This window comes from Lepisosteus oculatus, chromosome 29 (assembly GCF_040954835.1).
Source record: "Lepisosteus oculatus isolate fLepOcu1 chromosome 29, fLepOcu1.hap2, whole genome shotgun sequence".
Lineage (NCBI taxonomy): Eukaryota > Metazoa > Chordata > Actinopteri > Semionotiformes > Lepisosteidae > Lepisosteus > Lepisosteus oculatus.
In genome coordinates this window covers 8,411,416-8,434,049 of record NC_090724.1, presented here as the reverse complement: position 1 = coordinate 8,434,049, position 22,634 = coordinate 8,411,416, and the positions used below count along the sequence as shown (strand labels likewise).

General features: G+C 51.4%; 4 protein-coding genes across 6 annotated transcripts in view; 1 reads left to right on the top strand and 3 right to left on the bottom strand.

Moving 5' to 3' along the window:
- The window catches only part of cpamd8 (C3 and PZP like alpha-2-macroglobulin domain containing 8), a 56,319-nt gene extending 53,010 nt beyond the window's left edge, over positions 1 to 3,309 (bottom strand). Inside the window, exon 1 of one of the 2 annotated variants that reach the window (XM_069185934.1) lies at positions 2,129 to 3,309. In XM_069185934.1, coding sequence (XP_069042035.1) covers positions 2,129 to 2,214 — 86 coding nt within the window. In that variant the 5' untranslated portion in view covers positions 2,215 to 3,309. Of the gene's footprint in view, positions 1 to 245; positions 487 to 2,128 lie in introns of those variants that run through there. The other variant, XM_069185933.1, reaches the window with a different exon arrangement.
- Positions 3,310 to 3,395: 86 nt separating this feature from the next.
- sac3d1 (SAC3 domain containing 1) lies at positions 3,396 to 8,714 on the bottom strand. Its single transcript, XM_069185946.1, has 4 exons — positions 8,614 to 8,714; positions 7,024 to 7,321; positions 6,190 to 6,472; positions 3,396 to 4,526 (listed from the first exon to the last, which is right to left on the bottom strand). The coding sequence occupies exons 1-4, from the start codon at positions 8,670 to 8,672 to the stop codon at positions 4,057 to 4,059; spliced, it is 1,110 nt and encodes a 369-aa protein (XP_069042047.1). The 5' UTR covers positions 8,673 to 8,714; the 3' UTR covers positions 3,396 to 4,056.
- Positions 8,715 to 9,059: 345 nt separating this feature from the next.
- Positions 9,060 to 17,219, bottom strand: haus8 (HAUS augmin like complex subunit 8). 2 transcript variants are annotated; one of them, XM_015365460.2, is made up of 10 exons: positions 16,994 to 17,219; positions 16,385 to 16,443; positions 15,573 to 15,634; positions 14,403 to 14,538; positions 13,241 to 13,351; positions 12,665 to 12,756; positions 12,164 to 12,322; positions 11,620 to 11,761; positions 10,629 to 10,773; positions 9,060 to 10,372 (listed from the first exon to the last, which is right to left on the bottom strand). In XM_015365460.2, exons 1-10 carry the CDS (start codon positions 17,056 to 17,058, stop codon positions 10,246 to 10,248), a joined length of 1,098 nt encoding a protein of 365 aa, XP_015220946.2. In that variant the 5' UTR covers positions 17,059 to 17,219; the 3' UTR covers positions 9,060 to 10,245. The 2 variants fall into 2 exon arrangements, with proteins under 2 accessions (XP_015220946.2, XP_015220947.2); XM_015365461.2 differs by having other exon boundaries at positions 15,573 to 15,631.
- Positions 17,220 to 17,879: 660 nt separating this feature from the next.
- rex1bd (required for excision 1-B domain containing) lies at positions 17,880 to 22,621 on the top strand. The gene is made up of 5 exons (XM_015365463.2): positions 17,880 to 18,086; positions 19,509 to 19,591; positions 19,783 to 19,987; positions 21,284 to 21,372; positions 22,286 to 22,621. Exons 1-5 carry the CDS (start codon positions 18,084 to 18,086, stop codon positions 22,356 to 22,358), a joined length of 453 nt encoding a protein of 150 aa, XP_015220949.1. The 5' UTR covers positions 17,880 to 18,083; the 3' UTR covers positions 22,359 to 22,621.
- The last annotated feature ends 13 nt before the right edge of the window (positions 22,622 to 22,634 follow it).

Sequence of the window (22,634 nt, the reverse complement as noted above, 5' to 3'; positions counted from 1 at the left end):
GTTTTTTTTTTTCATTCTGTCATTTCACTGTCCGCTGGGACACCGTGCCCGGGGCGCCAGGTCACCCGGGTGGGATTACTGTAGCCCAAATGCCATTTAATTCCCTGACAATTCGGAGAAAATCTGGGAATGTGGTGGGCAGCTAAGAGAATATAACAAAGGTAAACACAGCCTCTTTATCCCCGCTGTACTAACGGCAGCATTTTCTATGGTTCACTAATCTGGAAAGCTCTTGGCAGACCAACCGATATTCCTTCGCAATTAATGCAGGAAACAGCAGCCAGCGGCTCGGGATGAAGTTCTGGCATGCTGCAGACAGGTGGTGGAAGCACGGGAATTTCATAGGCCAGATCAGTCGATCACAGCACAGCGCGGCATCCCGGAGACCCGATCAATCAAACACAGCGCAGGGCAGTCTTCCAACACCGAGCATGACAGACACCCCACAACAACACAGCCCCCCCTCCCTGAGCACCGCTTCCCCGGCCCGGGACGCAGGAGACCCGAGGGGGGGGGGGCGTATTTACTTCAAAAAGGAAACGTTTCCCAGACACCTCGTCACAAAGTCTGCTGATGATGACCGGGATGGTTATCTAAATGTCATGACAACTGTTAAGCAGAAACCGACCACAAACACAACACAACAAAAAATAATACTAGGCTCAGCACTGCGGGGACTCTTAATAATATTAATATGAATAATGACATTATTTCGAACTAGTGCATCGTATCACGTACTGGCGTCCTAATAGTATACACTTCAGAAGGACTCTCCAGGTCCATCAGGGCTTAGAGCCCCCAAGACGGTCCAGGACTGTCCGGGCTGAAACCGGACTGCTGACCCGCGGCTTCGACAAGCCGCCGAAAGCCGGGCAGTAAAACCCAGCCCGCCTCAGAAAACACCGGATCCTGACAGCGGTAGCCTTTCCGCCGAGCGAGGGGGCAGAGCCCACTCAGAAACACAATAACAGACCTGAATTTAACATCTAGTTTCCAAGGAAAAAATCAGCGTTTCAAACTGACTGCCTTCCCTGCTGTTCATGTTAATGATTCTGCGATTTAAAATCACTGTATTACGGCACTTCAGTGTTCTTCGTATTATTATACTAAGTGCATCATTATTCTTTAGCAGAGAATGTAAAACACGAACGACATTCGTCGTGGCCGAATTTAAGGCGAGCTCTTCCTTGTTAAGTAACCGCTAACTGTTGCTTCAGATTCAAACTCCCGAAAGCGAAAACCAGATTAATTCTTCCAAGGGGTCGATAACAGCCGCGAGGTGACCACCTCAAATGGTGGGGCCCCCTCACGGAAAACCGGCTCGGTTCTGGCTGGTCCACTAACCCAGGGGAACCGGCCACCGCCGTTACGGGACAGCGCGGGTCTCTCCCGAGATATACGGGGGTCTCCCCGCTCCCAGCCCACACGGACACCCGACCCGTTTCTCCCGCGTCTGCTCCGGGGGCCGGCTGCTGCCCGCCGGCTTCGGGGAGCGGAGAGCCCCCTTCCCCAGCTGTCCGGTGCGGGGCTGCGCTGTGCCCCTCCGGCGGAAACGACAACCTCCCGGGAGAGGAGCTGTCTGCCCACGGAACACGCGAGGCGCGACTGGGGTCCCCCCGGCAGCTCGCCTAGGTCAGCCGCCGGGGAGAAACTACTGCTGCGCCTCGGCTCTGACCTGAAGCCAAAGTCTCCACATATTTTCAACAACCCCCTGTCTGTCAGCGCAGGAGAGATTTTTTTTTTCAAATGTTTCGGGTCTTAAAAGTAATTTGTTACACTTCACATTTCCTTGGATAGCTCGGAAAGCTAGGCTAGGTATGTATGTATGGAAGTACAGTGTGTTCCCGGCTGGAAAGCAAAATGTTTTCAGCTGCTCTGAAAGAACGGGGTTCCCCCTTCCCGAGTTATCGGAACACCCCCCAGAAAGGAAAGTGACCGGAATGCGTCCCCGCTCCGGTTCCGATGAACTTGATTGAACCGTAGCTACGCACATTACAGCCTTCCTGCACGTTACCAGCAAGTGCGCCCGAAAAACAAAATACCCCCCGCTAACTGCCCCTTAATTGTTGCAATGGCGACACCACAGAGATAAAAGGAGGGAGAGAGAGAGGGGGAGAGAAGTACTCACTGTCTGTCCTGGGCGAAGAGTCCCCGGAAAAGCAGGATCAAAGCTCCCCAGCGGAGGAGCGCCTGGCCGCCGCCAGCTCTCCGCATCTCCGCCGCTCTGCTCGGCCGGGGGCCGGGCCGGTCGCGAAAACTTACTGACGGGTGTCGAGGTGGCCTGGGAAGGACCGCAGTTGTATCACAGGGGCTCCCGGGAGCTCACATGCAAGCGGACACGGGCGGAAGAAGTATTAAAATCTTTCTCCGATTTGTTCAAAAGCGTGGGCCATTGGAAGAGGAGCCAGGGGAACGGGCGCTCACCTCTCTCTCTCTCCCTCCCTCCCTCTCTTTCTCTCTCTCTCACCGCTGTACGGCGAAGAGACTTCAACTTTTTTTTTTTAAAACACACTTTGGGGGGGAAAAAAAAACTCCGTTCTGTGCAGCTCAATTTTTTTTTTTGTCAGCTTAACTTCTGCCGACCTGCACAAGTCCTCTCGCGTCAGGCGTCGCCCCCGAACGCTTGGCTTCACATCCGAGCCCGCATATTTCAGCGTGTCATCCCACCGGCATCCACCCTCCCGAACCGGTGCTGAAAAATACTCATTTCTCTCATTATTCATTCATGTGAGAGGGGACGTTGCTGCGTTTTTCCCTCTCTCGCTCAACCCCCCTCCCCTCCACCACCTCTCTCCCTCCCTCTCCCTCTCTCTCCAGTCGACTCTTTGAAGTTCCGTGATCTTTTGTTTTTGCCCGATTCCCCCTCCGTTAGCAGAAGCTCCGCAAACGCCTGTCGTTTCCTATCCAGCCGCCCGACTCCCGAAACGGCGCCCCCCAGCTCTCCACCTGGGCTGGGGGGGACGGCGATCGCGGGCAGGAAAGAGAGCCGAGGCGGTCTTCCCCACCGGCCCGAGTGTTGACTCCTGTCTTCGGGCGCGCCGGGGTCGCAGATCCCGCTCTCGGACACTGGCGGCGGCGGCGGCGTGTCTCCGTCCCTCCCGGGTGTGAAACGCGCTCAGCGCCCAGGGCGACCCCCGGCCCCCGTGCAGGAGCGATGAGTCCCCCCACCACCCCACCCCGTTTGGAAGCGCCAGGCGAATAAAGTTTCCTACATTCTAGTGAACTGGGTCAAATCTCGAATAACTCTTTCCAAACGAGCAGCCCCAGTCTCGTCTATTGCTCACACTGCGTTCAACAGAGCGGTCTGCTTGCGCTCCGTTCTCGTACCCGTGACCTGCCCAGCGGATCTATACTCCCCAGCTTTCCAAAGCTGTAGATATTTTAATACGGCAACGAACTGGTAAAATAAATCTTTATTCAAGCCACGATGAGCGGTCTGGCAGCGTGGAGCCACAGCGTCCTCTCGCGGTCACAGAAGTAAAAACATCATTGAGACTTGTAATAAAACCCACCCGGCGCGGTCCGTCGCTTGAGTCCAGACGTAAACAGTCAAAATAAGACGATTCCCAGCACCACCTCCATCGGAGCCGGACCTGCAGTTACAGGCGTGCGGTCGAGGTGGCGAGAGAAGGCAAAGGTATTGAACGATCAGAACCGGTCCCGAGTCAAATATCCATCGGAACAGCCCCTCGACCGGAGACCACACGTGCTTCCGTGCTCTCCCGCAGAAGGGACGGGCTCTTTCTCTTGTGCAGAGTCCACAGGAACCCCGGCCCCCAGTGAACACAGCCCTGCTGTCCCAAGGACTTGTTGATGGTGTTTGTAGGACCGGACTGGGAGACGGATTCCCCTTGCGTTGCTGCCTGTGCCACTCCGGGTTTTTCTCTGGACCTCCAGAGGCAGGAAAGCAAAGGAAAACCCTTGTCAACAGCAGGGAAACAACCAAGCAGCTCAGGAGCTCCCTGTTTCCAGAGCTCTTCGCAGCTCGTGTCCCCTGGTCCCCCGCGGCTGGGAAAACCTGGAGCGGATCAGCCCGCTCCGCAAACGCCTGGAGAGTCAGGGGTCCGGGCCGGCGGTCCCGTGGACGATGCTGGCCACGCTCCGGCCCGCCGGCCCCTCGCCCAGCAGGTCGGGGCAGCCCCCGTCGGCCCCGGGCCCCGGGTCCCGGAACGAGGCCCTGCTGAAGACGGCGCAGTCCCCCTTAACCTCCACGCCGGCCTGGCGGCAGAGCTGCTCCGCGGCGCCGCGCTCCAGCCCCACGAGCTGCGCCAGCCTCCCCAGCGGGTAGCGGCCCTGCCGGCTGCTGTGCCCGTGGCTGTAGAGCAGCAGCAGGCCGCGCCGGCAGGGCCCCAGGTGGCGCCACAGGGCGCAGCCCTGCAGGAAGCCGAGGCGGCGCGCCAGCCTGAACAGGCGCACGTAGTTGCGCTCCAGGTAGGCGCGGTTCACCTCCAGCGCCAGGCTCACCGGCCGGGAGCGCCGCAGCGGCGGGGGGAGCAGCAGGGCGTGCTGCAGGGCCTCCGGGGAGCCTGGGTTCGAGAAGGAACGAGGACAGGTCAGTGCTGGGGGGGGGGCTCGTCTGGCTCATCGCTCGGCCTCTTCTGATCTGATCTGTTTCTAGCTCGGCCTCAACAGAATGGCTGGCCATCGTCGTCGCCCACTCCTACCACCCTTTGTGTAAAGACGTGTCGTCAGTGTGAAATGAACAGCCTCCTCGTCTGTCTCCATTTCTGGTTCATGTTCCGCTCGGGCATCGCTTCATTCAGTCATTCAAGTCCACTGGGTTGACCGTCCAGTGTCTAGTGGTCTCACTGCAGTGTCTGTTCTGTTCCAAGTCTAAAATGTTCACGGCGTTCAGCCGGTCAGTGCAATGAACGCCAGGAAGCGATAGGGTGTTCAGTTAGGACTCTGGAAGACCACAAACCCAGTATTACTGACGCCAGGATCCTGCTGGGACTCTTGCTTCTGAGCAGCTTGAGTCAGGCCAGGATTCAGGGGCTCACGGCCTCTGTACAAACTCTACTGACAAAGCGAATATTTAAAAAGGATTCTTTTAAATAAACGAGGCACATGCAAACCCTGCTCCAGGAGACTCTAAAGCCCATGGGTTGGACAGGTAGCTCTATCATGGTCATTGATTAGAGCCTTGGGTGATCTTGAGTTAATTAAGCAAGCGACTGGTTCAGTTAGAGCCCTCAGACGTCAGTGTTCACAGTGTTACAGGGGAACTGCAGGCCCAATTTCTCAGACCAGCTGAGCCTGACCTTTGCCCTTTGACCCTGCTGACAGCAGACTTCCACTCCAGCTGAGCCTTCAGAGTGACTGTGTGGAATCAGTTCCTGGGCCACAGAAGTGACTGGGGGCCGTGGTGCAGCAGACTGAACCAGAGGGCTGCAGAACGGCTTGGACTACAGTCTAGTTTGACAGACCCACCAGGCACTCTAACCCAGGGCAGACAGTCCAGGACTCAGTCTTAAAGGAGAACTGCAGGCCCAAGTTCCCAGACTGGCTATTAAATTTCAGGAACAAAATAAATTCATTGACGGTACAGAAGAATTTAACAGATTCCAATTTAAGCAAAAATCCTGAACTTTGTGAAAGTACTGTAAGTCGCCACGTTGTCACAGAACCCCTTGTCTCGCAATGGGCGAGAGCCGGAGCTGTCGTGAACTGTGACGTGAGGCGGCCCTTCCTGCTCACTAGTCCCTGGAACGACTCATGTACTGTGATGAACAAGCAAATGAGTACAGCTTGTGCTGCAGACATTTCACTGCAGAAATGTTCCAATGCGATCTGCCTGCAGAGTTAACAAGTGAGCTGTATTTGTCAGCAAAACAGTCTCGAAGTTGAGAGCAATATTTCTATTAGATCACAAGAGATGTGTTCACAAGCCTGCTGGTTTACAGTGTAATAGGGCCTGAATACGTCACCCTGCCTCGTTCTGAATCGCAGAACATGGTGCTGCGCCTACCTGGAAATTCTGTCGATTTTGTGGTGTAAATTGGAGGTTTTACAAGTTTCTGTCTACATTTTACATCCGTTCATTGTGGTTTGAAATGCACTCATCAACGCTGATTCCTATCAACCCCCCGAAATATAAAAACAGCTCTGCAGTTCCCCCTTAAGGAGAGGCTGCTACCCCCATTCACGCACGGTCTCGGTCCCGGGACCCCATCGCCAGCGGGTACCTACCCAGGTTGTAGAGCAAGCAGAGGGCCTGGAACTCCTCCTCGTTGCCGTGGGGACCGGTCTCCTCCCGGTAGCAGCCCAGCAGCCAGCTCAGGCTCTCCTGCAGGTGGGTGTGGTTGATCTGGGGGTCGTAGAGGCGTAGGGGCTCCTGGCTCAGCCGGTGGGAGGCGTACAGCAGGAAGCGGACGGTGCGCTCCAGGATGGCCACGCAGGTCTCGCCTCCGACGCGCTGGACGATCATGTCCTGCCTCACGCTGCGCAGCCGGTCGAACACAAAGTCGTACACCTGACAGCATGAGGCGGGCGGGAGGCGGGTTAGATCAGGCTGGTTTCAAGTCATCCAGGTACGAGCTTCAGGAGAATGGCAGGGCATCCCATTGCCTACTCCTACCACCCTTTGTGTAAAGAAGGGTGGTCGGTTTTAAACGCACACCCTCCTCGTCTCCATTTCTGGTTCATGTTTCACTCAGGCCTTGCTTCATTCATTCATCCTGAAGACATACACTGGATCGACTGTCCAGTGTCTACTGGGACGTACCTGCTCTCCTGCCTGTCCCGCAGGGTAGGGTAATGCAGGGCTGCGCATGGCGTTTAAGGGCGCCAGTGGAAACTGTGTGGCAGTGCATTTAAAACCCAGGACAGGAGGCACTTCTTTACACTAAGAGTTGTGGGAGTGTGGAACAAGTTACCTACCCACGTTGCTGAAAAAAAATGGCTGGGTTAGATCCTCTATCTGTTGACAACCAACTACGAAACGGGCTCAAGGGGCCGAACGGCTCCTCTCATTTGTATCCGCTCTTGTTTTCAACCTGTAACCTTAGAAGGGAAGACACCTGCCTCTGTCCAGGGCCCCAGGGTGTCTGAGGACGCGATCTGGTCAATCAGGTAGCAGGTGGTCCTGTACAGAACGTCCGGGGGTCGGAGGTCACTGGGGCGGGTGGTCTCTTTGCCGGCCGCCGGGCGGGAGTACTCCTTCACGGCGCGCTCCGGGTCGGCCCTGGGCGGCCGGTCCCGCTCGGTGCCCGCCAGGACCTCGAAGCGGTGGAGCCGCCTCTGCGCCTCGCGCTGGCGCCGCTCCTGGGCCGGGCACATGGCCAGGCAGGTCCCCCGCGGGGGCTCCCCCTGCGCCCCCCGCCTGCCACAGGGAGACATACCGCAGGCGTGAGCAGGAAGCAGCGCTCTTGCCTCCACAGCCGAGACGCCAGCTCTCAGGGAGCAGAGGGCACAAGCGCTCACTGCTGGGGAGAGACGCTTCCCCGGGATCCCCCTGGTCCTGGAGGGGTCAGTGTGTCCAGTCCTGGTCCTGGAGGGGTCAGTGTGTCCAGTCCTGGTCCTGGAGGGGTCAGTGTGTCCGCAGGCTGTCCAGTCCTGGTCCTGGAGGGGTCAGTGTGTCCAGTCCTGGTCCTGGAGGGGTCAGTGTGTCCGCAGGCTGTCCAGTCCTGGTCCTGGAGGGGTCAGTGTGTCCAGTCCTGGTCCTGGAGGGGTCAGTGTGTCCGCAGGGTGTCCAGTCCTCGTCCTGGAGGGGTCAGGGTGTCCGCAGGGTGTCCAGTCCTGGTCCTGGGGGTCAGTGTGTCTGCAGGGTGTCCAGTCCTGGCCCTGGAGGGGTTAGTGTGTCTGCTGGGTGTCCAGTCCTGGCCCTGGAGGGGTCAGTGTGTCCACAGGATGTCAATAACGAGCTGATTAAGATAAATGAGAGCCCAGCTGGACTGCAGACACATTGACCTCTATAACCATGATCCACTCATAACCCTGATCCACTCAGGACATAGCTCCAGGATGGAGGTAAGAATAGTTAAGAAAAACTAGAAATGGAAACACAATTTAGTTTGTTTTCTCTAGGCGAAACGGTTGCAGGTCAGTTAAGGCCTCTCCGACCGCCATTCCTTCTGCAAGACGTTAAGAAGCCAGAAACTTTATAACAGCTTTTCATGATCATCATGTGTCGACAGATCGTACCAGAGAATCACCAGATAACAGGGCCTCCTGACGAACTTGTACACCTCCTGCAATGCAGGGGGACAGTTTTTACCCGGTGAGATCACGAATGCCACACCACTGCCGCTAAATCACGTATAGTTTGCAACAGAAACAGCAACACATCTCTGACTTACGCAAAAGGTTGGCGCTTTTAAATCAAGAAACGTTTTTACGTGAACTATTCCCACGGCTGTTTTGTAAAGGCTGCAATAAAACACCATTGTACTGGTTAAGGGGGAAAGTGTCGTTTAATCGTTAAGAGGCAGTACTGAATTCCCCGTTCAACTTTTAACTGAATGGGCTACTCCGTTACACGCGAGCTGAATCGGCTACGTTCAGATTCAGTGTGGGCTGTGTCTGGCGTGTGCAATTAAACCCCGTGAATGTAATAAACGGAGAAATTCTCTGCAACCTTCTTTTCAAATAGTAAATAAGGAACAGGACACTCACGCTGGACCGCTCCGATTCTTGCTCATCTCTGGAGAGGCGAGACACGACGTTTGCGTCATAGTGCGAGTGGTCCAATCATGAACGAGTGGCCTCCTAAAACATCGTTGAGCAGCCAACCACTGATGACTACGTCACAGACCACACCCCCAGCGAAACACAGTGAAGTAACCAATCACATGTCCGGATGGCCTGTGAGGTTTATCCAGCAGCACAGCCAGCCACTCGGTGATTGATGGACCTTTCAGCCAATAGGTTCCGCAGGATCATTAGCTACTACCCGTAGGCGGCCTTACTTTTAAAATTGAAACTGGAGTGTGTTGTTAAGAATGCGGTCTTTCCATGACTTATTCCCAACGCTTCTAATTTCATACTTTATTGTCACACTTAAGATAGCTGTCCCAGTCGAATTCAAAGTTCTCAAACAAACGCAGAACCACATTAAAATAAACTTTTGGTGGCGTTAGAAACGTTTTATTTAATTGCAACATTTTTCCTCCTGGAAGCCTGACATATTTAAGTGCAGTTTAGAAAAAAAAAAGGTTTCTTATAGCATACATGCTATGACAGGGAAGACTATTTTACATTATTTACAAAAGGTACAGTTTAAAAGGGCCAACAGTGAAAATACAAAAGTTTACTTGAATCATAAATAGCAATAAGTTACTATTACATCCTTGTACACTTGACACATTGCAGAAAAGTAGATATAGATTGTGTTTGATTTCTGTAAGGCTACAAAAACTGCAAGTCCCTAGATATGATGTTGACCCACAGACAGAGTTTAAGAGAAGGTTACTGCAGAAACGAGGGTCCCCGTATTTGAGAGAAGGTGGTGAATGGGCTGTAACAAAGCCTGGCGCACGTGATAAGATCTGTCAAAACCGCATTTACTGTCTCGACTTTTCTTGCCCCTCCAGTCCCTCTGCAGCCCAGGAGGAACAGAGGCCCGTGTGGAACTCCTCCCAGGGGACTCCCAGTCCGTGGATCTGGGACAGCGGGGTGAACCGAGGGACACAACGAACTGCTGTCCCAGCGGGAGCAATAATACAGACTAGACGACCGGTGCGTCTCTCTCTTTGTGGGGATGCTGGGTCACACACCCACTCCTGCCACTGGCAGGCATGGAAGCCCATCGCCCGCCTTGCCCATCTCGCACTGTGAAAGAGGAGTTGCTGCTCAATCGGATGATCGAACACTGGGGCCCCGTTTCTTTGAGAGACAGCAGGCACTGAGTGCAGGGGGCGTGTCTCCTAGATCCCTCATGCCTGTATGGTTAGGTGCCATGACCAATAGAAGCAAGGGATGTCATGACTGACCGCGTTTTCAACCAATCAAATCCATGAGGCCTTTGACCTCCGTGTTGAAGCAGCCAGACATTCCACATAAACACTGAAATCGGCACAGCCTCTCGTCTGCAGTCTGCAGATCGTGACTGGAGGAGCACTGGGAAAGACACGCTGCCAAGGCATTCCCAGATCCTTCCCAATAATATTGATAATAGTTCCCAATAAGAACTGAACTGTTTCCCATTAAGCAAATACGCAGTTAAATCTTTTAAGGCAGTTTGTAGGATGTCTGGGTTGTCAATTAGAAAGGGATTCCGTGGGGGAAAAAAACAGCCCCAGTCAGGCCTCACTTCTTGAGAAAATATAGTTCCTCTGCCCCGGCCAGGCCAACCTCTTCCTCTTCCTGGCGATGCTGCGTCTGGACGGTCAGCCGGCTGACGGTGGAGGACAGCTCCAGCACCTCCCCAAAACCCCTTGAAGAGAGCAAGCAGCAGGCATGTTAAAGAGGGCGTCCCAGTTCTGCATCTGCACACCGAAAGAGCAATCGGCAAGTCGAACCACACCGGCCTACCCACCGGCTGGCGTTTCGCCGCCTTCAAACGTCACCTTAAAAAAAAAAGATCAATCGCACAGGAGAGGAGCTGAGGCTGCCAACGAGTTTGAGGTACGAACCCCGAGGGCGCCGACGGGCACTGCTCCTGCTGGGCGCTCTACAACTCAAGCACTCACCTCGCCAGCTCCTTGTCCACCTCCTGGACAGTCGTCTTCACCTCGGACAGCAGCTCAGCAGCTCGGCCATCGGCTCCCAGGGCGTCCTGCGTGCAACAGACCTGCAGCAGGGACTGCGATTCCCTCAGGCACGCCTCCACTTTACCTGCAGGGCCGAAGGAGAAACACCCCCAGAGTTAAGCTAGGGCTTACACACTGAAAAGTGACAACAGGAGGGACTGTACCCAAAGGCTGGTGGGAGTGTGGAACAAGCTACCCAGCCAAGTGGTTGAAGCTAATACGTTGGCTTCCTTCCCAGGGAGCTGGTTTCTAAAATCCTTGGAACAATTATTAACTACCTGCAGGAGAGCAGCCTCCCTCTCGTGTGTTAACCAAAAGACGACAGTGGGGCACCTATTGATATGCAGTCCCCAGGCAAACATGGCAGAAAAAGAGTGTAGCACCAGGAGCAGAAGAGGGGTTTTCAAAAGTTGGTTACTTTCCACTGGGAAAAGTCAAATTTGTATTTTTTTCCTACACAACAACATCACTTTATTAACCCTTTACAATTTCTTGCATTAGGAATTGCCTTTTCACATACCCCAGCTTGCTCTCCATGAGACAGACAGGGAGAGAAGCTGGGGGTCAGAGCACAGGGTCTGCCATTGTACGGCACCCCTGGAGCAGTTGGGGTTAAGGGCCTTGCTCAGGAGCCCAACGGAGTAGGATTCCTCGCCGGCTGCAGGATTTGAACCGGCAACCTTCCAGCCTCAGGCGCAGATCCTGAACCACAGAGCCACCGCTCCGCCCCAACACCAGCCCAACACCAGACATGATGCAGCACAGACGACACCACAGGCCTTAGCCACGCCTCCGTGTAATCTCTGCGAAACTAGAGGCGTCCAAGAACCAAAGAAACCGAAAAAAAAAACATCTTACCCGCAGGGTTAAAATTTTTTAGAACACAGTAAACTGATCCCAAGCCGACCAACAGAGCACAGCGGAAACCCACCCAGAAACTCCCTCCTGTCCCCCTCGATGTGCACGTTCTTGACAGGCAGCTCGTGGCGCGTCGTGTCCAGGGCCGTGGCAAACGTCGCGTAGTCCTGTTGAAATCCCTGCGCCGCTGTGACCGCGGGCATCAGGGCCGCCACCTGCAACAGGGGAGGCCCGTGGGGAGAGAGGTGTCTTTCCACTGCTGGTCATTTCTGTCGATCATTTCCAACAGCTGCCACATTCACACACGCAGCTTTGTCACAGAGAAAACACCCTGCACACAATGGAGCAGGCACAAACACTGTGGTCCCGGGGGCCAAATAATTCTTATATCCCAACAGTGTTGTGTATTTGTTTGTACCAGCAATACCGTAACGGTGTCGGGACAAAGAGCAGTTTTTTCACTAGGATGGCTGAGGACTTTGCCCGCGTTCCGAAATTGGGTTTTCAAAATGTAATTCTAAGGAGCAGAGGGTGTCGGGGCACAAGATGAGCGAGGGAACATGGAGAGGTTGCGCGTGACCGGGTGAAGGTCCGAGAAAATGAAACGTCGAGTCTACCTGCAGGTCCAACAAGGCGCCAAGCTGCTGCTCCTTCTCCTGCAGGAGGTGGCGCCGCTTCTTGCTGCCCACCGCCTCCTGCAGCCTGTCCTTCTCCTCCATCGCCCCCAGCAGGCACTGCTCCGCCTCCTCCCTCAGCCGCCGCGTGCTGCTCTCGATCTAAAATCGCGGCCGAGAAGAGGAGGTCAGGATCTCCCCCAGAGCCCCACTAACGCAGTACGACCTGCCAGACCTGCCTGCGCTTGTTCCAATGACCATATACAGCTGAATGGCCCCGAGAGAAAAAACATCACCTGCTTCAGTGGTCTAAACGAAACTGTTCCACGTTTTTACCAGTTGATGATGCGAGGGTGACCTACAAGACCTGCAGGATGGTGGCTCTCCAGGACCTGGGGAGACCACCCCTGACCTAGAGGGCTGTAGCAGACATGCCGCATAACCTTGGAAAACCACACATGAACAACAAACCGAAGTCCCCCCCCATCCTGTTGCTCTGCTTACCTTTGCAGTGAGGTAGGCCAGCAAGAAAGTGTTATTTTCCAAAATTTCCTTTTCTTCCTCTGGATCAGACGGGTTGTGCTGCATGGTCTTTTCTGCGGCACAAAAAGAGACCCAAGATGGGTTGCTGCCAATTAGAAAGCTCTTAATCAAGCTCAGGTAATGAAGACTCAATTAATTAAGAATGAAGGCATTAAACTACAGTGACTTTTAAGGAATCATATTTAAGGATGTTAATTTTAATTAACATCAAGGCCATCCTGCAGACTGGAGGTTTGGAATTCTGGGGCAGGACCCGATACGCATCGCACCCTTGGGGAGCTGAAGGACCTCTCTGACCTTTGACCCTCCAGTAGTAACTGTCGTTCCCACAACACCCCGCAGCCTGTTTAGAAGTCTTACAAACACAAGCACTGGATTAGAGTAAATAGACTACGTAACACATTTCTGGTGGAGCAAATCCAGTGATGTAAGATGCTCCAGAGCTGAATCTGACAGCTCTGCTGTCTCCTCTGATCAGTTTATTGGCACAAACCAATGACGAACCCCAGATCACTCAGTCGGGGGTGTCCCACTCACCTGTAATGCAGGAGACATCAAACTGTGGCCGCAGGCAGTGCCCGTCAAGCAGAGTGGACTGCAGGTTACTTATTCCAGCATGCGAAGGCTCCAGTATGCTGGACATCATAGCTGGACAAGATAAAGAAAAATACACAGACATATTCTCAAGCCTTTATTCTACACAGGCCATACCAATTTAAAGACAGGTGGTGTTTGACTTGGGATTAAGCGCAAGGTGCTGCAACGCCCTCAGCGCTTCGAGAAGAAAGGTGTATCACGAAAGCCGAGCTTGAGAAATGTCTGACCATTTCATTGAGGTTGGTTCTCAAGATCACAACTGATTCCACTAGAAGCAAAGCAAAGAAGGCCCATGTCTGTAAAACAAATGTTTTTAAGCAACGCTAGTGGGGGCTCCTTTCATACATTAACATGACTTTTGTCTCAAACCCAGTTGACCAGGTTTGGGGAAGGTGGGTCACAACTACAAAGAGACAGGGTGACTGAAAGAAACTCCCATCTTTAAGCCCTTCATTCTCCTTGATGCCCTGAGGTCTCAGGGAGAATCCTGTTGAGCTCAGCGACTTGCCATGTGTCACATCATGTCATGTCATTTGCCAGACTGCTTTATACCATATGGTGTCGCGGGAAGCTGGAGCCTACCAGGCTAGCAACGAGCGCAAGGCAGGGTACACCCTGGACAGGACGCCAGTCAGTCACAGGGCAAGTGCAAGCCAGTCCTACATGGAGACAGTTTGGAGGCAACGGTAAAGGCCGTGGGGGGACATTTGGCCCGGACACCGGGATAACTCCCTACTCTTATCGGAAAATGCAAGGGGATCTTTAATCACCATTGAGAGTCCCCACCACTATACCGGGCATAGGCATTAGGACCCATGCAGTCCGCAAGGTGGGCGACCCCTACTGGCCCCCCAACACCTCTTCCAGCAGCAACCTTAGCTTTCAAGGAGGTCTCCCATCCAGGTACTGACCAGGCTCAACCCTGCTGGGCTCCAGTGGGTAACCAGTTGAGAGCTGCAGGACGATATGGCTCTCACCAACTTGTGAGCTGAACAATTAGGACCAGAGACTTGGAGGCATCCCCCCCCTTGGAACAACCCGAGCTCGGCCACGCGTGGCACTCAACGGGAGTGCGGGACACCCGTCCGCGTCGGGCTCTTACAGGAAGGGGTGACAAGCGGCTGGGGGGCCAGGGACCGTCGGGGGGCGGAGCTGGGGCTGGACCTGCAGGGGTTCCCGGGCTTGGTGGGCGTTGCTGGTCTCTGAGCCGCGCATCCGGGCTGCTCCGGCCCGGAGGTCTGTGAAGGAAGCAAGACCAACAGGCTGGAGGCAGAGGTGCCATCACTCGCACGCGCGGCGTACTCACACTCCAGAGTTCAGGCAGAGGGGCATTTCAAGCACTACTCTTCATCGGTCACCATAACCTCCACGGGCTCTCCTGGCCTAGAAGCTGCCAACACCACAAGGAATAACAGCCGAGTCCAGGGACGGGCAACAACAGGGGCCTGGGTGTCCTCTGCTTTCCAATCCATTATATTTCTTAAAGGGGAACCGAGTCGCCATTTTCACAAGAATCAGCACTGATGAGGGCGTTTCAAACCACAATGAAAGTAAACCGTACACAGCAACTTGTAAAATTGCTCCAATTTGCATCACAAAATAGACTGAATTTCCAGGTATGAGCAGCGCTACATCCTGCGATTCACAACGAGGCAACGATTCTTGCGAACTCGTGCTCTCGCCCGTGGCCAGACCAGGGCTTTGCAACAACATGGCGACTAACAGTACTTTCACCAAGTTCACGACTTGGTGCTTCATTTGAAATTGGTCAAATCGCCCTCTCAAGTCAATGAATTTATTTTGTTACCAAGATTTAATAACCGGCCTGAGAAACTGGGACTGCAGTTCCCCTTGAATTACTTAATTAAACTATTTAAATGATCAAGATGTAAAATCCCCAGGTACTTAAATTCTTAATCGCCTGCTCATTGACATACTGTACCTACAAAACCTGCAGGACTCTGAATCTCAACTGCAGGGGTCTAGTCAGGACCAGTAGGCACTGACTGCACAAGGCACAGGTGGGAACTGCACTGAAGTGAACTTGTAACAGAGAACAGGAGGCGCTTCTTTATACAAAGGGTTGTGGGAGTGTGGAACAAGCTGCTCAGCAATACTGTTGAAGCCCAGATCCTGGTTTCTTTCAACACTCAGCTGGGTGAGACCCTCAGAACAATTAACTACTACTGGCAAGTGGCCTCCCCTTGTTTCTAACCATTCACACGCAGCCAGGAAACGTGGGCGAGTCGGGTCAAAGTAAATTTCCCCCTACCTTCGCCAGCGGTTTCTTCTCAACAGCCTGCATGTACCGAGACTTGACGACTTTACCAGCTGCTGCGCAGGGAGAAATGCATGTCAGAAAAGAAAAAAAAAAGATAGAGGCACAACATTCCACTTCACATAATGTCATAAGCCTGCGTTTTTCAGTCACCAGTCCCCGCCATAACCTGCAGTAATTTGAATGACTGAGCTGGATTTTTGCTATTCAGAGGTCGTTGAAAATGAACATGCCAACACACCGTAGCTCTCAAGGACCACAGTGAGCATCTCCAACGATACTGACCCAGTTAACTTAACACACTGAACAAAACTCACGTTACAAGTCTTTACAACGTGCTGATTGAAGAGTGACCTATAGCGTCAGCTTCCCCTTGGGGAAAAAACTCCCCAGGCCTTGGCCAGATCTATGGAGAAGATCTGGGGACCATTTAACAGTCCTTGGTAAGATACAACCAGGACTAACTAACACACCAACGTGGTCCAGACCTGAAGCACTAAGTCTGCTGCTTGTTTGTCTGCTGCAGTCGACCCAACCCTTGGGAATGATTCAGGTTATTAGACTTGAAAATAAGACGGCATTGCGCGCATTTTTCATTCCTTCTCCTGCTTGTCCCACAAAACAAACCGAGCTGGAGCAAACCCCGAGATGACTCGTCTCCTGCCACACACATCCATACAGCAGCGAATTGTATTAAACACTCCAGCGCTCCGCGAATGGGCACCCGGCTGTGCAGGACTCCCGAACCACGGCGGCAGTTTGAATTGGGAAGAACTGGGCATTCTGCTCCGTGTTCCACTTCTTACGTTTAGCTTTCTTCGGGACTGTGCCGCTGTTGTTCCCGCTACTGTTGTAACTTCCATCCCTAGAAATGATAAAACATAACCCAATTACCAGACGACTTGACACGTGACACGATCCGACCTCCCACATAGGAGGCTGAGGAATTCTCTGTCGTTTATCACAATGAGGAAAAACGGCTTGCGTTTTTATTTGTCGCGCAGAAGGTTTTATCAACACTCTGATTTTGTCACTTTTAGCAGGGCTGGCAGATTTTGTTTCATGAAGGAACAGCTCATCTAACTAAACAACAATAATTACAAGGGGGTTTTGCCTATTAAACTTTTAAACACGCAACGTGTAAAAGCTTAACTAAACCTATTAAAGTGTTACATTTGTACTGCATTTATAAACAAAAAGTATTATCGTTTTTCATTTTGACATGTTATTGATCCTGACCGCCCTGGTGATTCGAGATCTACTTTGAGAATAAAGATAGAGGGTCCGTTACATCCTGTAAAATTGCACAACATTGCTAGGTTGTCATAACGGGAAAACTTTGCTGCTAGAATTAGCAAACAGAAACTTATTCGTTCGAAATCTCCTGAACAATGTAAGTTACACAACAAACTCACTTAGTGGAGTCTCCAGCCGCAGATTTCTGCTTGTTGTTGAAACTAGAGACTCTTCTGGTCGCCATTGCTTTCTAAATAAACCGCCAGTCCGTCACCCTAAACTGTCCGATAGGAAACTCTAACTCCGAGGACAATAGAGCCCGAATCCAGTGTTCCTGGTCATCCTTCGCCAAACCCTGCAAATCACATAATCCTCTTCCATAGGTTTGGAACAACTGCGAGTTATTGGTCAGTTTAACACTGTGGGCATTTAAGGGCTAGCCATTTCCATGACTTAAGAGTGGCGGCGAATTTCACAACTCATCTTCACAAGCTATGTCACTGAGCACAACAATTATTTTTCAGGAACTGCGAAAATGATTATTTAACGGTAAAATAACGTAATTTAACCCACTGAATTGAGGGCTCTTCGGGATCAGGGTTGGAGATACAGTACGAAAAGCATCACTCCCCACTCCTTAATAAATATTTTGTTCTTTTTAGAAGTCAATTTACAAACGATTAAATACATTTAACTTAATTTGCGTGGCGGCAAACTACATGAAATAATCAAATGGTTTTGTCGATTTTTATAATCTGAAAAACAGGACATATACAATACCTTTGGGATGATCAGTACCTTGGCTCTCCATTCCGTTTCACTGAACTCCACTCCGGGTCTTTGCTCCAGCTAAACCTGAGTCAAGCCAGTTTCAGCATCTGGATACAAGTGGGAAATGTACTTTTCCGAAATGAAAAAAATACAGTACGGTGTTTTCGTCTATGCCAATAGAGAGTACGTTATATAAATTCGACTACTGAAAAATATCTACAAAAAATAAACTTTCAAGAGCGGATTGGGGAGAGCATCGGATACCATTTTATGGCGGACACTAACCGGAAGTTTTTTACCTCGGATTTTTCATGTCGTCTTGCCATGAAAGTGTTTCCCGTGTGAGGTCTGGTTTCGGTTTCGGAACGAATGGGTCGATAGAGTGTTCTGAAATTCTGTTACGTTGCTCCGTCATGTGTTTTGTAGTTCACTTGTTTAATAATTCGATGATATTAAAAAGTGCGTAATAGACACCAGGCTGCACTCGGCTAAATTGCTATGGTGAGTTTACAATAATATCCTTCTTAACGGAAACATGGTGTAATATAGTTCTCTGCATGTATTGACGTAGTAATCCATTTTTTCTTTATCCTATACGTTAAGGAGACAGCGTTTTAACAGATGCTTTCCAACATGAACTTTTCCAGTACAACAGGAAAGGGCGACGCCACTAGTTAGTACGATATCAAACCTCCTTCCTCTTGTTGTAAGACAGAAACCAGATTCTGCTCCTTGCTTGTGATTTGTTGACCGTAGAGGAGGTACTATCCGTTGCGGCTCATATATAAGTGAACTGGGTTCCTGTCCCCTGTCCAATGACATGCTGATGGGTTAACTGCTGTCCCTAAGTTAGCTGTTTGTGCTTGTGTTTTTTCTGCAGTGCACTGCCATCCCATTATCGGTCTGTTTCCAGTTTGTACTCTATATTCCTAGGATAGAATCTAAGTGCAGTTCAGTTTAATTGTCATATGGACAAGTGCAATTAAGTGCTTATTGGTGTGTGTGCTCCCATACACAGACATTGAAGGGATCACCAAAAACATAAACACAGAACAGCAGCAGCAACAACAAGGTAGATAACATACATCTTTAGGACACGCTTGTAGAAATGAAGAGCACGTTCAGCAATAGACTGATTCATCCACGGTGCGACAGGGAGCGCTATAGGAGGTCATTCCTGCCTTCTGCCATCAGACTGTACAACGCATCCACCTTGCGTCTGGGCACAGGCAACATTGACGGTGACCTGTTTCTGGACTGAACAGTAAACTGATACTGCACATCTGTTCTTTTCTTTTCCCGTTTAGAACCGTTTTTGTGCAATATACACCAGGGACCTGTGCAATACATTTATATTTATAGTCATATTGTGCAATACGACTTTTTTGTGTGCTGTTCTGGTTTATTCTGTTCTTTGTGTGTTCCAGACTGTGAGTAACTCTTCTTAGTGCACTTCTCACTGAACTGATTGTATTGTACGTATTGTATTATTATTATTGTATCATTCGTTACTGTAGCTGTGTTGTCTGTGTTAAGCTGCCGTTGCACTGCAATTTCCCCCACGGGATCAATAAAGTATCTATCTTTTAAAAAGTCAGACAAGCAGTGTGGGGGGGACACATCGGTGTGAGTCAGTGGTAGGGGCAGGTTAGTAATCTGACAGCTTGTGGGAAGAAAGTTGCCTCGATGCCTATGAGGCTGTCTGATAATGAAGGGCCGTACGTAAGCAAAAGTAGACCTGCGCTTTGCGGAGGCCAGTGGGAGTGGTTAGAAAGTTTAACTTCGACACGTATGCTCAGGAGGACGGATCCAGTACTTTTTCTTTTTGTGTTCGAACGACATGCCCCTTTTCCTTTAGCCCGGCGCGAGCCCTCCGAAACCGGCGTTTCAGGACTGTTTCCTGTGCCTCTGCTCTGATTGCAGGCTCCCCCGGACTGTCGAGCCCTTCTGCAGCGGTTTCACGGCCTGCAGGCCGAGCGCGTGGAAGCCTACAGGCTCTTCGAGGAGTGAGTTGATTTTAGTGATGGTTTTGCAGTTTTTTTTTGGGGGGGTGGGTGGGGGTTCTCTTGATTATACAGGTCCTTCTGTCACTTCCCAGCATGGCGTCTGTTTTAGACAGCCGGCTGCGTGTGATGTCGGCTCTCTCGTCATGCTTCTCCGGCTTTCGCCTCAGTGCTTTGTTTCCCCTCTGTGCCAGGGGCCACGAGGCGTACCTGAGGACGGGGCCACACTATGACTTCCAGCACTACAAGCAGCTGGTGCACGAGATCACCCAGGCCTTCCGCGGGATTTCCCAGGAGATCCTGGGGATCAAGGAGCGGCTGCACCAGGAATTCGACCGGCCGGACCTGTCGGAGCACATCGAGAAGCTGCAGGCCAAGGAGAAGCAGAAGCTGGAGCTGGTGGGTTTGAGGTGTTCATTTTTGGGGGTGCTCATGACCAGCTTCCCAGCATCCCTCTCATTTTGTTTCCTTGATCACATCTACGTTGTGTGTTGGGGCTCAGTGGTTTCCCCCCCCCCCCCCAAAAAAGGGTGAACCTCATAAAGTGAAAGGCTAGGAAAGGGGAGCGAGACAGAGGTTTTGGTGGTAAACCAGGCCAGACCAGCTCCTGTGTTTGTTTTTTATTTTTATTTTGTTGCGCCGTTTCACAGCCCTACCGCTTGGAAACGAGTGGCCCAGGTACACACGTACTGTAACAGAACACAAAGCACATATCGGAGCAGACACAAACACCTGAGCATGGTCACGTGCTCTAGTGGGGCCATGCACTTGCATCATATGTGTATACCACACATGTGCAGGTATGGTGGGAAAAATGGGGAGTGATGTTTTTGATCAGGGCTGGTTTCTGTATGTATCCATCACCTGTGATGCCCAGTCCAGGTTTGTAACCCACATGGGTGAAAGCATGACAGAAGGAGACAAACTTAAGGTTGATCTGAGTCTTATTTTTTTTTTACTTCCAGTACCAAATTGGCAGTTCCCCTGGTTTCTTTTAAACCTCACCTACAGTCGATTGTTTTTTTTTGTGTTGTTGCTGTGTCATCTTTCGGCCACAAGGGGGCAGGTGTTTACTACAGAACAGCACTGGAAGTAAATTCCGTAGAGCATTTTTGCACAATGAAAACCAGACAGTGGGTTGTACACACAAAGCAAAGAAAAACAAAGGTGGGTAGCAGAAACATTCACAAAGGCCACCTAAGTTTATTTTTTTGTTGTCTGTTATGTTTTGTTTTTCCTTGATTACACTAGTTTGTTTGATCTGAACCTAGTAACTTCATATGCCTGTTAGGGAAAATGAATAATTTATCAGTGAGCTTGTAAACTCTAGATTTTCAGAATGAAAGAGATGCCCTCGAGATACATGAAAATGTATTGGTTTACTGATTGTTTAGAATCACACTGAGGGGGAGCTGAGCTGAATTTAAAATGGCAAAGAAAAGCTAAATTTAGAAGGGGGTTGCACGTAGTGAATATTTCTGTCTGTGGTTAATCAGCACAAAGTATCTAGTTCTGGGAGGCTGAAGTTCTTAAATAAACTTGGAAGAGCTGTAATGCAACAGCTGCACTGCAGACAGACAGTCGTGAGTGCCACACAAGCACACTGTTCACGTTTTGAGATTCCACGTGTTTGCTGATGCATTTGGCTTTATTGAATTTTTTGGGGGGATTGGGGGGGGGATATCTCTTTTGCAGACTGCTAAGCTTCAACTGGCGAAACAAAATGCCCAAGACCACCCTGAGGACGAAAACTGCCAGGAGACAGTACAGGAGCTCAGGCATAAGTATGGACTCTGTGGTGACCCCTGTTCAGCGCCATGTGATGTGCCCCTACACAGTAATGAACCCAGGGTCTGCGCACAGTACAACCGCAGCGAAAAGCTATGATTGGAAAAGCAGGCTCCTGGGAGGCACCTTTTACTGGAAATCTTGGGTCCTGGGTCGCTTCAGACTTGGAAAACTTTGGACCAATTCGGACCAATAATAAGGCTCAAGTCCAATCTTGGTCCTCAAGAGCTGTGATCCAGTGGGATTATTAAAGTGCAGACGTCTCCAGAGATGGGCCAGGCAAGCCCAGCCAGGCCACAGCTGGACTTGGAGACCTGGGAAGCCTGCACTGCTGTGAGCACTAGCGGAGGCGCCGGGGACCCCCGTCCCGAGATATTGAGCGCGCATGAGCAATTCAGGCCCTTGGGACCCCGAGATTTTCTCGGCCCAGGGGTGAGGAGCATCTGGGGTGGGGTGCAGAGGATCACCAGTTTGGCGGTGTCCTGGGACATCCCAGCCCCGGCACATTTCCAGCACTTCTTCCTGGTGCCGGGTTGGATCAGTGTGCGTCAGGGTTAGTGGTCCCCGTTGACTGATGAGAGCCAGCAGCTGGCTTGCTGGAGTGTCAGTCACGCCAAGCAGCACGGCCTTTAGAAAGTGCCACACGTCGCAAAAGATCCAGATTCAACACGTATCATGTACAGGAAGTTAAAAAAAAAACCTTTGTTGGATGTGTGCAGATAAATTGCACAACCCCGTTGTGTTAAAAGTGATAAGAGTAAACAGAACACATCAGTTATTGAGGGTTAGCCGGCCCCGGGCTTTTGTACAGGGCCCGATGCAGACGCTTGCAGATGCAGTGCAGCGCGGACATGTGCACTCGGGGGGGGGCTGACCGCACTGACGCTCTGTCGTTCTCTCCCTGACCAGGCTGATCAAGAACAAAGAGGCACTGAGTGAGATCCTGCAGGATTTTAAATACGACTCGGAAGAGGCGGAATGAGGAGGACACGGACAGCCCGGAGTTGGGAGTCGTCTGGTTTTGTTCTCTTTCTTTCCTTCTGTTGCTTTCGGAGTGTCGGGACATTTCCCGTGTGACTTCCAGCAGTTCAACAGTAACTCTTCTTCTTGATAAGAAGTGGAAACTTCCCCTGAGTTGTAAATATAATTATTAATCTACGTTAATAGTTAAAAGGCGATATTTTCATGTCTTTGTTTGATCCTGATCAGCGGTGAACCTCTTATAAATGACTCTTGGCGTACTAATTATTATTTCTTA

What these genes read in the sequence shown, in the direction of transcription:
- sac3d1 (XM_069185946.1), bottom strand. Translation starts at nt 8,672, where the DNA reads ATGACGCAAACGTCGTGTCTCGCCTCTCCAGAGATGAGCAAGAATCGG. An exon ending in AAGAATCGGAGCGGTCCAGC is followed by an intron (nt 7,322 to 8,613) that starts GTGAGTGTCCTG and finishes TCCCTGTGGCAG; the next exon opens with GCGGGGGGCGCAGGGGGAGC. An exon ending in CCCTGGGGCCCTGGACAGAG is followed by an intron (nt 6,473 to 7,023) that starts GCAGGTGTCTTC and finishes TCATGCTGTCAG; the next exon opens with GTGTACGACTTTGTGTTCGA.
- haus8 (XM_015365460.2), bottom strand. Translation starts at nt 17,058, where the DNA reads ATGGCGACCAGAAGAGTCTCTAGTTTCAACAACAAGCAGAAATCTGCG. An exon ending in GCGCCTTGTTGGACCTGCAG is followed by an intron (nt 11,762 to 12,163) that starts GTAGACTCGACG and finishes CCCCTGTTGCAG; the next exon opens with GTGGCGGCCCTGATGCCCGC. An exon ending in GGACAGGAGGGAGTTTCTGG is followed by an intron (nt 10,774 to 11,619) that starts GTGGGTTTCCGC and finishes TCGGCCCTGCAG; the next exon opens with GTAAAGTGGAGGCGTGCCTG.
- rex1bd (XM_015365463.2), top strand. An exon ending in GCCTACAGGCTCTTCGAGGA is followed by an intron (nt 19,592 to 19,782) that starts GTGAGTTGATTT and finishes CCTCTGTGCCAG; the next exon opens with GGGCCACGAGGCGTACCTGA. An exon ending in AGAAGCAGAAGCTGGAGCTG is followed by an intron (nt 19,988 to 21,283) that starts GTGGGTTTGAGG and finishes TCTCTTTTGCAG; the next exon opens with ACTGCTAAGCTTCAACTGGC.